This window comes from Dendrobates tinctorius, unplaced genomic scaffold, assembly GCF_039654945.1.
Source record: "Dendrobates tinctorius isolate UK_male_01 unplaced genomic scaffold, ASM3965494v1 ptg000008l, whole genome shotgun sequence".
NCBI classification, from domain to species: Eukaryota; Metazoa; Chordata; class Amphibia; order Anura; family Dendrobatidae; genus Dendrobates; species Dendrobates tinctorius.
In genome coordinates, this window is record NW_027361676.1 from 36418747 (window position 1) to 36434587 (window position 15841).

General features: G+C 46.9%; 1 protein-coding gene across 2 annotated transcripts in view; it reads left to right on the top strand.

Annotated features, from left to right (window-relative positions):
- The first annotated feature begins 223 nt into the window (after window positions 1–223).
- The window catches only part of KLHL2 (kelch like family member 2), a 199934-nt gene continuing 184316 nt past the window's right edge, over window positions 224–15841 (top strand). Inside the window, exon 1 of one of the 2 annotated variants that reach the window (XM_073576986.1) lies at window positions 224–525. In XM_073576986.1, the coding sequence (XP_073433087.1) occupies window positions 458–525 (68 nt within the window). In that variant the 5' untranslated portion in view covers window positions 224–457. Of the gene's footprint in view, window positions 526–9501; window positions 9652–15841 lie in introns of those variants that run through there. The other variant, XM_073576996.1, reaches the window with a different exon arrangement.

Genomic DNA, 15841 nt, shown 5'->3' on the forward strand with positions numbered 1-15841 from the left:
TATACAACATCCTCACAGAGGATAACGTGAAGACACGGACAGCTCGACCCCTGCGCCACCAGGCACACAGCCGTCCCACCAGCCCGTACTTTACGGTACTACACCGTCTTGTCTACTGTACTTCAGGGCATATGATATGACAGTATCCGGTCACTGTAAGCGCAGTGTAGGTCTTCCACAGCCAGAGGGCGCCACTGCTTTCTGATAACACCGTCCTAATTGGCTCACGAGATGTGAGATCAGGATGTTGATACAGAGCGCACAGCGGCTCGTAGTAACCCGCTCACATAGAGAGCGGACAGCCGGCTGAGCGGAGGGCGGACTACAGCTGCCGGGACATAGAGCCGGCGTGCGAGGATTACGTGCGGGAGAAGCGCAGCCAGCCGGAGCTGGGCATGGAGTGAGCGGGAGAGCCGAGCACTGCTGCTGCGGGGACTCCGCTCTACCAGCCCGTGGAATGGTGCTGACATCTGCCCGCAGCGCTCCCTCCGCCAGCAGCATGGAGACGTCGCCTGTCACCGCAGTGTAAGCGCCATCTGTGCCGCACCAACAGCTGTCAGTGCCACCCACTGTATCTGTCACATCCATCATGTCTGATACCACTCTGTCATGTATGTGCCACCCACTGTCTGACATGTCTGATGCCACTGTCCTGTCTGTGTCACCCACTGTCTGTCGTGTCTGATGCCACTGTCCTGTATGTGCCACCCACTGTCTGTCATGTCTGATGCCACTGTCCTGTATGTGCCACCCACTGTCTGACATGTCTGATGCCACTGTCCTGTCTGTGTCACCCACTGTCTGTCGTGTCTGATGCCACTGTCCTGTCTGTGCCACCCACTGTCTGTCGTGTCTGATGCCACTGTCCTGTCTGTCACCCACTGTCTGTCGTGTCTGATGCCACTGTCCTGTATGTGCCACCCACTGTCTGTCGTGTCTGATGCCACTGTCCTGTCTGTGCCACCCACTGTCTGTCGTGTCTGATGCCACTGTCCTGTCTGTGCCACCCACTGTCTGTCGTGTCTGATGCCACTGTCCTGTCTGTGCCACCCACTGTCTGTCGTGTCTGATGCCACTGTCCTGTCTGTGCCACCCACTGTCTGTCGTGTCTGATGCCACTGTCCTGTCTGTGCCACCCACTGTCTGTCGTGTCTGATGCCACTGTCCTGTCTGTGCCACCCACTGTCTGTCGTGTCTGATGCCACTGTCCTGTCTGTGCCGCCCACTGTCTGTCGTGTCTGATGCCACTGTCCTGTCTGTGTCGCCCACTGTCTGTCGTGTCTGATGCCACTGTCCTGTCTGTGCCGCCCACTGTCTGTCGTGTCTGATGCCACTGTCCTGTCTGTGCCACCCACAGTATCTGTCACATAGAATCATAGAATGGTAGAATTGGAAGGGACCTCCTGGGCCATCTGGTCCAACCCCCTGCTCAAAGCAGGATTCGCTAAATCATCCCAGACAGATATCTGTCCAGTCTCTGTTTGAAGACTTCCATTGAAGGAGAACTCGCCACCTCTCGTGGCAGCCTGTTCCACTCATTGATCACTCTAACTGTCAAAAAGTTTTTTCTAATATCTAATCTGTGTCTCCTCCCATTCAGTTTCATCCCATTGCTTCTAGTCTTTCCTTGTGCAAATGAGAATAATGATCCCTCTACACTGTGACAGCCCATCAGAAATTTGTAGACGGCTATTAAGTCTCGTCTTGGCATTATTTTTTGCAATCTAAACATTCTCAGATCCTGTAACTGTTCCTCACAGTCTGCTCACTATCTTTGTAGCTCTTCTCTGAACTTGATCTGGTTTTTTAATGTCTTGAACTGGGCCCAATATTCCAGATGAGGTCTGACCAAGGAGGAGTAGAGGGGGGGATAATTACTACTATTAATACATCCTTGAACTGTTTGCCTTTTTTGGAACTGGGACAGAGCCTTGTGGTACCCCACTTGAAACATTCTTCCAATTAGATGTACAACCACTTTATCACCACTGTACATCTGTCAGGTATGATGCCAGTCTTGTTTGTGTGTGTGATGCCAATGTCCCATGTGTGCCACCCTCTGTCTCTGTGTTTTGTTTACATAACATCCAGGCTACGACTGTTCCATTGAGGGAACAGGTGACTACCCCAGTGGGTCCCTGTGCCAGCGTGGCACCCCACCCCCTATGTGAGCAGTGCTTGGCACAGTATATTTAATGCAACTTGTATACACAAGGGCAGCATACATAGTAATTTAACAATCTACCAGTTTGTCATAGAAACCTTAGCAGATTTGCTGAATCGTGGGCTTTCAGAACCAATGTTACTGGTGGGATCTTGACACCTCAGTCCAATACTGATCACATCTATATCAAGTGTCGGACACACAGGTATCACATGTCCCCATTGTGTACAGTATGGATGACATCTATATCCTGTGTATAATGCCAGTGTGCCTTCCCCACTTTATCATGTCTCTGCCTTGTGTGATGCCAATGACCTATCTGTACTATTGCTGTATTATACCAGTGTGCCTCATCTGCCTGAGGCGCCCGTACAATCGTTGTCATCTGTATATCTGTCCTGGAGGTCATGGTTTTCCCATTAGGACCATTTCTGGTGTTTCAGTGGTATCTGATGTGTAGGCACTGAGCCATTCCTGCTTTCCTAATAGATGCATTGTGACCAGCACCTCTCCACCAAGAAACGGGGATCAGACACCCGTTACCTGAATGGTGGCAGTCCCATCAGTTGGACACCTGGTGATCAGATGTTCAGTTTCGGGCTGCATCTGAGTTGAACCCTGTTGCATTTGCTCATTTATAGAAAGCAGAGTTGAAGGCATCTTTTCTGGCCCCTGCTTCCTGAGACTCACAGATAGGCCGGGGTCAGGCTTGCGAGAAACTCGGACGAGTTTTGCACGTCAATACCAGGCACTGCCGCTGGCACTCGGATCGGAGCGTTCAACTGCATGTATTTCTATTCAGCCGCACACTCTGCTCCTGAGTGCCGGCGGCAGTGCCTGGTATTGATGTGCGAGACTCATCCGAGTTTCTCGCAAGTCTGACACAAGCCATAGGCTGTATTGGGAAATCTACTGTTCATTGCAAACTATAATTGGTGGGACCACAAGGTACAGACTACCAGTGATTGCTCCTACTGACGTCAGAAAATGTTTAATGGGTTTTATTACAAGTGTTATCGCCACATGCACATGTTGAGAATTGGGTGAGATTTTTACCTCCATATTTGTAAGCCAAAACCACAAGTGGGTAAAAAATGCAGAAATGGTGACGTGTTTCCATTCTGTTTTTCCTCTCCTGATTTTGGATTACAAATACCGATATAAAAAAGCTCACCACGTACTCAACGTGTTCACGTGGCCTAATAAGTATGGCCTAATAGGTTAGATGGTCACTCCTTCTGATGCGCTAAATAACGGGGCAATGGCACTTGGACGTGTTACTGAAATAGCGATCTTGCGTAGTCCGCATTCCAGCATTTGGGGATTGTTTTCGGATGCCCAGCAATCTTACAGAGGACACCTGTCCAGTGGAAGCAAGCTTTGGCTGCCAGAGTCTGTATTCTGTGCCGGGCTTCAGGATCTGTGCAGAGCCAGCGTTCACACCGTGGTCATCTGCTGATGTGTTGTGGGACGCCCCCTCTAATCATGTGAGGGGGCATCTATTATGTCTTGTCCATATCTTACTGTTGCTCAGTAGTGAGGAGCGAGTATACTCGTTGCTTGGGTCTCCTCGAGCATGATCATCTGATCTCCGAATATTGTGGCGTGCTGGGAGATTTAGTTTTCCTCACGCCTCAGCTGTATGATTTGCGACTTGTAGACAGGCTGAATACATGTGGGGAATGCCTGTTTGTTAGGGAATTCCCATATGTATTCAGCCTGTCTACAAGTCGCAAATCATGCAGATAAGACGAGGAAAACGAAATCTCCGAGCACGCCAAAATACTCGGAGGACACCCGAGCTTGCTCGGGAAAACATGAGCAACTAGTATACTCGCTCATCACTATTGCTCAGTATTTGGTGGATGGCCTGGAGGCACACCCCCACGTCCCAGCAGTGCCGGATGGCCGAGTGGGGTCTCGGTACATGTATAAGGATGTGTAATAGAATCTAATGCAGGGTACGCTTTATGGTGCCTACGCTCATCAACACTGAAACTGCCAACGCCAAGAAGGAAAAGTTGTGGAATTCTGAAAGTCACCGGGTCAATAGCCATGATAATGATATGCAAGTGATAACAATATGTAAACGACATTTTCACAAATTCTCAGAGTATGAGCGCCAGGTACTGAAATGCACCCACTTCCGCGCCGTGGCTTCTATCAGTGAGGTTATTAATGGGAATGTGTCACAAGGATTTTGCTACCTACCCCATTGAGAGCAGCATAATTAGGGGCACAGACCCTGAATCGGTCAAGCATTATTTACTGGGCTGCTTGCTGCAGTTTTGATAAAATCGCTATCCGCCAGTGATTTTCTGCTGATTAAAATTGTTAATTTTATCAAGACTACACCGTGCACTCCATTTAGTGACACATCTCTAGAATCAGGGTTTCTGTATCTACATGATGCTCCTCTCAGATAAAGTGGTAAAAACCTGGTGACCAATTCCCTTTAATTGTTGTCTGAAGAATGTCCTGCCACACTGGATACAGTTGGGCATGCAAATCAACAGCCACTGCTGGCAGCTCCCTCTGCAGTTGCCGACTACTGAGATCACTGATGTGATCAATGGGAGACAAGTCAGGAGATGTTGCAGGCCAGGATAGCAAGTTTAGGACATGCGTTCCTATGTTGAAAAATATCCCTGAAACACTTTGGCGAAATGGCCGTTACACTGCTAAATCAATCTGACACCAAGCTGTTAGTGTCCCTGGAATGAAGACTAGCTGTCCACCTACCGTACATTGTCACCCCACACGCTATAGTTCCAGGAGTCGGACCCGTCTGATGTTCTCTCGAGAAGGTTGTGTTGTTGCCCATGTCAGAGTTCCCCAATTCCAGTCCTCAAGGCCCACCAACAGGTCATGTTTTCTGGATTTCCCTTCTATTGTACAGGTGATGCAATTATCACCTCTGGGCAATACTAAGGACATCCAGAAAACATGACCTGTTGGTGGGCCTTGAGGACTGGAGTAGGGGAACCCTGGCCCATATGATCTCGTCAGCTGTCTTTATTTTGTTCTCTAAGTGAAATTAGACATCACTTGCTATGCGTAATGCATCACTAACCATCTGAATTGATCAGCATGAGATTGGACTACAAGTCAGATCTCCAGTTACAGATGCTCCGTTGACCTCACGCCACCAATTTCCAATTCTGTCACGGTGCAGAGCAAGACTGCAATGGAAGCTGGAATGGAGGAATATCCTCTTCAGCGATGAGTCCTGCTTTCGTCATGGAAGCAGTGATGGCTAGAGATTGGTCTGCAGACCATGTGGGAAATGCTACAGAGGACTTCATGAGGAAATGTGTGTAGCAGGAGCCATTTTACAACGCCAGGTGGCTTGTTTCTAATGCTTCTCTAAGGGTATGTGCACACGCTGCGGATTCCGCTGCGGTTCCTTAGCGGTTTTGGCCGCTGCGGACCCGCAGCAGTTTTAGCTGCGGTGTACAGTACCATTCAAATGAATGGTAAACAAAAACCGCTGTGTAGACGGTGCGGATAAATCCGCGCGGATTTCCTGCGGTTTTGAAACCGCAGAAAGAATTGACATTTCAATTCTTTCTGCGGAATCCGCAGCGGTTTCCCATCTCCACCATTGTGGAGATGGTGAAACCGCAGGACCAAACCGCAGATAATCCGCAGGTCTTTTGACCTGCGGTTTTATCTGCGGTTTTTGCAAAATCCGTGCGGATTAATCCGCAGCGGATTCCGCAGCGTCTGCACACACCCTAAGTAGTCAGCGTGGCTGAAACGTATCTCCCATCAAGCACAACAGGAATCTCATTGGTCAGCAATTACAAAGGAAATTGCCAGCAGTGGATCTTGATGATTTCTGTGCCCAAGTGCTTTCAACTATAAAACAGGTATTCCCTTCCCTATGCAGCCAATTTAAGTTTTTGCGTTTTTTCATTTTTTTCCTCCTGTTGTCCAAAAGCCATAACTTTTTTTTTTTTTTTTTCCTGTCCATATAGACTTATGAAGTCTTTCTTTTGTCCTGGATCAATTGTACCTTCTGACACTATTCATGGATAATGGTTTAAAAAAAAAAAAAAAAAAAAAAAATCACAATTCTGACTTTCATGTCTTTTGCTTTTATGATATTCATAATGTGGTAAAAATAATCCCAATTCACCACCACGTCAGTATGATTACAGCGATCTCAAACTTGTTAATTTTTTTATTTTGGTAATGAAAAAAAATGTAAATCTGTTTAAAGAAAAAAAAATGCATTTGTTGTCTTATTTAGAGATGCAAAACTGTTTCATTTTCCGGTGGATAGAACTGAAAGCTTGTTTTCTTTGACACTTTTTATTGATGCCATTTTGAGTTAGTATGACTTTTATTGCTTTTTTTCTATTTATATAGTGACCAAAACCGTATAATTTTGCATTTGTTGAGTTCTTTATCTTTCGTGTTTACCAGTTGCGTTAATTGCGGTAATTTTAATATATCTGATGTGGATCTAATAATGGATGCAGCGATACCACGTGTGTAAATTTATTTATTTTTTTTTTTTTTGTAAATAAAGGGGGAAGGGGTGAGATTCAAACTTTTGTTATAATATATATTTTACACTTTGGTCGTCCCTTTAGAACTTACAGTTGTTTGCTTGTACTTTATACAGTAATACATCAGCATGGCAGAAATCATGGTCTTGACGCCCAGCCACAGACTGGATTTCAGTGGAGCGCCATCATTGCAGGCGCAGACCGTCTTCGTTAGACCCTTGGCTTTCATAGCATCCCACTGGCGCCCCATGATGGCATCTCGAGTAAGCTGACGGGCACTTAGAACAGTTCTCCCCAGGCCGCGTTCTGTAAGTGCTGCTGTCGTAGATACCTCCATCTATGGCTGCTGGAGGCAGATGTTGGCTGTGTATCACAGCCATTATCTGCCGAGTATAAATCAGGCTCAACCTCTGTCCCCACTCCTGACTTGTGCTGTAATTGTACGGCGGATGTTGGGAAGGGGTTAATAACCTCATTGATGGCATGCCAAGGCTTTTGTAAGCCTCCTGATCACTGTGTGCTCTGGAAGTCACTGTTCTCCATACAAGTCTATGGGTCTCCGTACCGGGCTCCAGAGCCTCTGCCTGAATGTCCATTATGGCGACCTCCGCTTCAGACTGCCTCCGCTGTGTATTGTGGCCTATGACAACTGCAGTGTGGTGGTGTGCCGGAGTGGGACTGAGAAAAGGTGTGAAGATGGCTGCCAGTGAGTATGTGACTACATGTAGCACACTTACACGTCATCCCTAAGAAAGGAGTTAAAAGTAAAAAAAAACAACAACGCTAGAGCGGTCCTCTCCCATGCCTACCGAGCCTGTGGTTTCCAGAATTCCACGACTTCCTTCTGTGTTCCAGTTTCCGTGCTGAGGAGCGTATGTGCATCTCTGTAGGATTCGAGTCCTGACCATCTAGATGTAACATAGGGCCGAGCGTGGCTCAGGATACACCGCGTGCTTCCGGCTGGCTAGAATACAGCGGCCTTTCCTGTTTTGCGGGAAACAAGGATGTGAATCAGTCTTCCTCAGCACTGTATGCGTTGTGTAGGATCACAGCAGAGCTTGTGTGTCTGGGATTTGCTATGGATCAGATGCATCTGCGTCCCTGCATTGATACAAACACATGACCTGTGTTCTTGACCTGTTAGTAGAGAAGAACCGAAACTGACGCCGACAGCCACAAATACAAGGCAATCAACGATCATTAGTGGGCACCGCTGGCCGTACACGTGATGGCTGTTATATAGTTACCTTACCACACTTCATACATAGCAGAGCTGAGCTTGTATGAATGGTGACAGCAGAGGAGCCGCTGTTAGACACTTCTGATGGTGGTGTATCTCTAGAGAAAAAGCTGACCAATCCTTCCGACTTCACCTGAAGGAGGCGTGTTGGGGGGGGGGGTAGCCCTCCAACACAGTAGATACTGGTGATTTGGCCAGCTTTAATGTTTTTATAGGGGCCTTTATTCCCATCTAGATAGGAGATAACCTACTTCTGGGCCTCACATCAGTTCTAACAATGTGCTCTAAAATGCCAACAAATTACCTATACAGTTAGCTAGATGAAGAGCTGGGATATATTTGGCAGTCCCATAGCCAATGAATGGCATGGGCACCACTGCAGCCCTCTGGCAGGGCATTTCACAGCACCATTATATTCAGCATTCCTATAGCAAATGAATGGCATGGGCACCATTGCGGCCCTCTGACAGAGCATTTCACAGCACCATTATATTCTTCAGTCCCATAGCCAATGAATGGCATGGGCACCACTGGAGCCCCCTGACAGGGCATTTCACAGCACCATTGTCTCAGACTGCTCAAATAGGAGCAACCCCTTTAATGGAATCTGTCACCCCATTTTTGGCTTATGAGATGTGGCCACCGCCATCAGGGGCTTATCTACAGCATTCTGTAATGCTGTAGATAAGCCCCCGATGTAACCTGAAAGATAAGAAAAACGAGTTAGATTATACTCACCCCGGGGTCCTGTCTGGGCCGATGGGTGTCGCGGTCCGGTCCAGCGCCTCCCATCTTCTAGCGATGACGTCCTCTTCCTTACTTCTGCTGCGGCTCCTGCGCAGGCGTACTATATCTGCCCTGTTGAGGGTAGGGCAGAGTACTACAGTGCACAGGCGCCGGGAGAGGTCAGAGAGGTCCGGCGCCTGCGCACTGCAGTACTCTGCTGTGTGATGCAGTGACCCCTGTGACAGCTAGGGGGCGCTGTATGGGCTTCACAGGACATGCATGCAGGCATTCCATTTATTGTGATGGGGAAATGGTGAGTGGCAGGGTTGTAAATGGCCGATATGTATCACACGGGTGGGTGCCCTGTTAAGGAACCCGGAACGTGTTTTAATCAGCAGATATACTCCTGATGGTTTTGTTTTATATTGGGGAGGCTTCCAGGTTCCTTGGTGATATGGATAGGACCAGTCACCTACAAACCCACCCTGGGGCGTGTCTGAATGCCCAAAGTAAAGCCTGTGTGTGGCTAGGTGTGTAAAAGGACCTGTAGTGAGGTCATGACCATGTGATCAATACCTCACCTGTGGGTGTGGTTACGGACCATATAATGTGACCAGGGTGGGTCACATGGGCAGAGTGTGTACCTGAATGGTTCAGGGTGCAAGGTCCTGTAAGGTCTGTGTTGGGAAATCCAGGGAGTAGGATCGAATCCCTGGAGCACGTGGCGAGACTTTGAACCTGGAGGCCGGTGTGTTGGGATATCCTGAGAGTAGGGTCAGATCCCTGGATGGCACCCGGTGAGGCCCTGGACCTGGTGGCCTGGGTGTTGGACGAATGAGTCCTGAATAGCACCCGGACAGGCCACGTGTCTTTTGCGGAGTCTGAAGGCATTGCGTTTGGGGGAGCTACCCTCCGTCTGTGAATCTGGACTGTTGGTCCTGTGCAGGACACAAGGACGGTGATCCCTGTTCGGCAGCTTCCCCAGGAACCAGGACTGACAGGAGGTCAGTCTGTGGAACAGGAGCTCCTAAGTGGTAACCCCGGACGGGGAAAGCAGCTGTGTTTAGGCTATAGAGCCTGTGTGCTGGACATGGCACAGCCTGTGTGACCACAGGTCTGAGAGAGCGGAGCTCTGTTATGAACATTGAGGAATCACCTGTCTGATGTTAGGCTATGTGCACAGTGTTGAATCTGCTGAGGAATTTTCCCTGCAGCTTTTGCTAAATCCGCAGGTAAAATGACCTGCGTTTTACCTGCGCATTTACTGCATTTTCTGTTTGTTTCCCCCCCCACCCCCCCATCCCCTTGCAGTTTACCATCTGCGGATTTCTAGAATGGAACAGGTGGAAAACTGCAGCATTTCCACACAAAAGAAGTGTGCACTGCGGATTTTGGTTTCCCTACACTACAATGGTACTGTATATCACTTGCAGTTCTGCTGCGGTTCCGCAGCGTAATCCGCAACATGTGCACATACCCTAAGACTGGTGCCTTTTCTTCATGCGTATGGACTGTGTATGTGAAAAACCCGTGCCTGACCATCTTAATCCGCTGCCAAGTGAGTGTCCCCCAACACAACCAGTAAGTGCTATCTTACACCTGGTAAAGGTGATCATTGTATGATAAAGATGTTTGATTTGGAAGCCAGATTTTGCTGGTATCCGTTCTGTTCCTTGTAGTTTTCCGTACCTCTGCTTGCTGTCCCTCCGTGGGAACGCTTTGTTCTACATTTTAGATTGACGTTTTTCCTGACCCGGGCAGTCTTATGGCCTGTGAGAGGAGAGGGATCTGGCTTGGCACCGCGTTGATCCCCGGACAGATATCCTTCGGCACAGCAGCGCCTTGGCTGGGTGATTGCGAACTTCCAGCCATATGCCATGATTTTACAGGATGGGGGTGGAAACGACTAAATATTGCCCTATGTCACTAGAGTGCTATGATTGCTTGGGATTTCATGCAACTTGATAGCAACACATTGTCTGTTGTTCTGAAATCTAAATCCCTTATGGGCGTCTGTTTTTTGGCACATGTTCGCATGCCCATATTACACAGGTCTAGGGGCCGATCGGACCACTTCAGACTACCTTCATAAAATGAGTATTTGAGTCATATTGCAACATTTCTGCACTCCTGGGTTACTTGCTTTTCTATTGCGTTTTTGACTCCACACAAATGCAGCCTTTTCACTGTTTCACTTTGTAGATGCTGCTGTTGAATTGACCATGTTATCTTAAGGGGTTAAAGGGTTACTCCCAAGAAACAAGTTATCCCATATTACTTTAGTTAGGAGATAGCTTGTAGATTGCTTGAACCCCTAGAAATCCTGAGATGGGGATCTGCAGCTTCTTGAAAGAAGCATGGGTGTACTGTATGTGCTTGACCTCTACTCCATTCATTGTCTATGGGACTGCTGGACACAGCAGAGCACTGTATGCGGCAGTCCAATGAATGGAGTGAAGGCATAGCATGCACCATTGAGAAAGAAGTAATCCTGTGTTCTCAATGGTTATATAACTCCTAGCACAAGATGGGGTTAATCGCATTTGGATTGCTTTGTTGCCAATTCCTTTTAATATGTGTATATAGGGAAAGTTCTGAAAATGCTGCCACTCTGCAGCTACTTGTGCACCTGGCTGTAGATAGATATATACCACTGCTCAGATAGATGAATATTTCTTGATGAGGTTATTGTGGATGGCCGTAATTACACAGGGTTCATACCTGCAGCCGGTGCGTAGAGCGCTGTTCGGAAGTCACACAGCTTGGGATCGTTTTGGTGCCAGGTAAAATGCTGCGCGGCGTGTCTTACAATTAGTTGGCTGTACTTGTGATTGTTTTTTGCTGGGACAGAACCAAGACGGTGTCTCGGCAGGTGATCAGGGCCGGAGGAATGTGTGCCCTCATTGTCTCACCACCAAGTCTAGGGCTGGATCCCCTCCCAGAAAGCTTGTCAGCGACACAATGTGCTCCCAACATGGAATGTGACAGCATCCAGCGCTAAGAAAGCCACTCATCATGATGCTGCCATCATGACTTGAGACACTGTGGACTTTTTCTCACCAAAGTAGATATTTTTCCATCCAAATGTGATTTTTTTTTTTTTTTTTGTAGAGATGAGGTATACTGCTGGTGATCACACCTTAGAAAATGGCTTTCATATGCAGGCCACTGCAATCTGCATATACTGTACTTACCTGACATGGAGGACTTCCCTGAGGAATGTGGTTGATGCCTTCATACACGTGGGATCGCTGGGGTCCTTTTGTTCTTTGAACCTTCCGTAGTTTGGCAGCGTTGTGAATCACAGAGCAGTGCGCTCAGCCAGTGTCAGTTTTAAGCCGCTCCGATATTTGAAGCTATAGGACTCGTTTTTAAGTTCTATAGACGGTTTTCCAAGCTACACTGAAAGCTTTCTATAGGTAATATCTGATACGTTTTACTCCAATCGGCCGATCCATTGCGGGCCATTTGCACAGAGGCCAACAAACCCGCAACAGGATTGTCAGTCAGCGTGTTGAGATACTCTGCATAATTTAATTTCCCAGAGGAGCATAGCAAGGCTTAGAGGTTGTCCACTACTAGGACAACCCCTTCTTGGTCCAAATGTTTGGCCCCGATAAAATAATAAAGCCTATACTTGCCTACCGTGCTTCACTGTTCCCACGGTGTCAGCGCTAGTTCTCCCGGGACTTCCTTGCTGTTGTTATGACACGTGACGCTGTCGCCCAATCAGCGCAGGCGTCGCTGTCTCTGCCTTCGGACAAATCGAACTTGAAGAGTAAGTACGGGCTACGACTGCAGCAACAACAGCACAGGAGTCCAAGGAGAACTAGTGCCGACACCATGGGGACGGCAGTGGCATGGGAGGTGAGTATAGGCTTTATTATTTTATCGGGGTTAAGCGGGGGCTATGAGAAGAAGTTGTCCAAGTAATGGACAACTTCTTTGTTTCCTCACATTGGCATGCCAGGCTTGGCATCTCACTCTCCACAAGGATAAATGTTACCTAAGAGATACTCTACAGGACGGGTTCATGCACTGACTTTTTGGACAATTTGAACGTCAACCTAGTAAGCTAGTAAGTGGGACATTTAATAAGCAGTACCCTCGGCTTTCATATTCAGCGATATGGAGGTGGGATCACGGCGCACGTTGCTATTTTTGTTTCTTGAGCTTTGTATCCCAGTTGGCATAGGATTAGTGGATCCCTTGCTGCATGGTGCAACAGTGGTACATACACCTGGGTGGGAGGTTTTACGGTCCATTTGACAGTTTTTGTTTATAAATTTTAAATTGTGTTTCCCTCCACAAAACAATTATTTTATATCTTTGACACTTGTTTTCTTGTTTTTCATGCTTTTATCTATTTACTTTTTTGTTTATGTAACATATTGTTCCTCCCATTGCCCTCCCATCTCATAAAAGACCTTTGGGGGCATTAGAACATTTAAACGGAACTTGTCACTTCCAGAAACCTTGTTTACCTGCAGATATAGGGGTACTCTACAGGTAAAATAACATTTAAGTCCTGTTTAGTCGGTGATATAGAAGAGTCAATATTTTTTAGTACTAACTAGTCTCATTGTCTTATATTTTTCTTGAGGTTTCATATTTGATCTCCTATTTCCTCATCTCAAATGCAGTGCGTTATGGGTAGTATACCGTATTTTGCAGATTATAAGATGCCCCCCAAATTTTGGGGCGATAAATAGGAAAAAATGACTTTATAAGATGCGCCTCCATTTTATTATCGGCTTTTACCATAGCTTACCTGGGGGGGCGGTGGATCTGGGTTCCTAGTGGCAGGGTCATTGATGCTGGAGGCTGAGGCAGGGGATGCTGCGGGCTCCAGGCTAGTAGGAGGTGGTGTTCGGCGGTGCGACGGCTCCACTGACGTTTTGTGAAAGCCCAGAGTCTCTCGCACTTTCCATTCTATTCAATGCAGTGGACTCCAGGAAAATGGCCATCTGAAGTGGCGCATGCACAGATTGTTTCTGTGCACCGATCGTGCATGCACTACCTCCGGCAGCGATTTTTTTTTTTTTTTTTTTTTTTTTTTTTTTTTTTTTTTTTTTTTTTTTTTTTTTCTTTCCCCCCCCCAGAGTCCACGTCATTGAAAAGCATGGAATGTGCAGTGGCTCCAGGCTTTGACAAAATGTCGGTGGGGCCCGCAGCATCACCCAACGCCTGCCGCCAGTGTCTTCCTCAGCAGTGGCCCTAGGACCCTGCTTCCACCGCAGCTAGTAAGCTACATTTGGATTATAAAACGTACCCAAATTTTCACCCAAAAATTTGAGGGGGAAAAAAGTGCGTCTTATGTGAAAATATGGAAAAATTCTGAGAAAGACAAACATAAAGGCTAACAATCACATAACCTGAGCAGAGGGCAGCTGATGGAAATTTCCAATGACAACTACTGTACATTTGCCTGTAAATGGTAGAAGAGTCCTGCGCACATAGTAATGACACAGAATTGTTTATGTTCATGGAGGTGCGCATTTTTCTCCGGGCGCTCATGACTGAGCGGGCCGAGTCCCACAACTTGGTCTCACTGGTGATCCCGTAAAATGACTTTGGGTCAGAACACACAGCTCTAACCCTGGCATACTGGAAGAGCAGCTGCAGGGAGAAATGGTTTTATTCTGTAAGTTGCCATTCTCTTCCAGGCTTTGGGGTGTGCAGGGGGATGTTAAAGTTACCGATTGCTATATGGTGGGTGTGCTAGAATCCCTTGCCTGCAGTATGATTGACTGCAGCGTTTGTGTGCAGAGCAGGCTTTCAATTGAAGTGCAGGGGAGTGATTCAGCTTTCATTATATCTTTAGCAGTGACTTTATTAGCTCACTACACGCCCCGATGCCTGGAAATGGCCATGGGCAGCAGGGAGAATTAAGCCATGTTCAGTATTTGGTCAGTATTTTACTTCAGTATTTGTAAGCCAAAGTAAGGAGTGGGTGAGAAATACTGACGTGTTTCTATTATACTTTTCGCCTGATTGTTCCACTGCTGGTTTTGGCTTACAGATACTGAGGTAAAATACTGACACAATACTGAAGTGGGAACATGACCTTAGGCCGGGATCACACTACCGTGTGTGATGCGAGAAACTCGTATCAGCGCTATCCCCGGCACTCAGGACCGGAGCTGCGGCTGCACAGAAATACATGCAGCCACAGCCCCGGTCCTGAGTGCCGGCGGTAGCGCCAGGTGTTGATGGAAGAGACTCGTGCGAGTTTCTCGCATAACACACGGTAGTGTGATCCCGGCCTTAAATTTCATTTTCACCCCTTTGTGACTGACAAAACCAAATTTATCAATTCTAACATGTCTCTTTTTGTGGCAATAACTGGAACGCTTCAACATATCCTAATGATTTTGAGATTTGTTTTTTTCGTGACACATTATGGTTTATGTTAATTGTAAACTTGGTTCGATATGTTTTGTATTGATTTATAAAAATATCCAGCATTTGACAAAAACTTCCAAAAATTTAATCCACCAGATAACACACAAGAAAAGTTAATAAATAAAATTTAGCTCATGTCTGCTATACATTAGCATCATCTTGATCTTAGAAGGTTATAAAATCTAGAAGCATTTTTTTTTTTTTTCAAGGAAATCTACAAATTTTTGTTTTTAGGCACCATGTCCGTTTTGAAGAGACTTTTGGGGACCTATATTTTGGAAAACCACCAAAGTGATACCATTTTATAAACTGCACCCATCACCATATTCAAAACTGATACATTAAAGGGAACCTGTCAGCAGTACTGTGCACAGTAACCTACACACAGTGTCAGGTCAGCGCCGTTGCACTGATTACAGTGATAATTTGGTTGATGAAATCTGTCTTGTGGTTGTTGTGTGATCTTTATTTTCAGTTTTGAGTTAATGAGATGCTCGCGCTCCTAGGCGGCAGAATGTAAGGCCGTTATTTGTCCGTGAATTGAAATGGCGACCATCAGGACCACACAATCATGATCTCAGGTCTCCGGGTGCTGATGGGGTTAAAGAGGGAGCCCCTATGATCTGTTAACCGTTTAGATGCTGTAGTCACTATTGACAGCCGCATCTAAGGGGTTAGTTGCCAACGCCGATCACGGACAGCTGACAGCAGCTGCATTTTCACTCGTTGGGGGGATGCTGTTCTCTTGTGTATCAGGTCAGTAAAAAGATGTACTGGCAGTCACTAAGT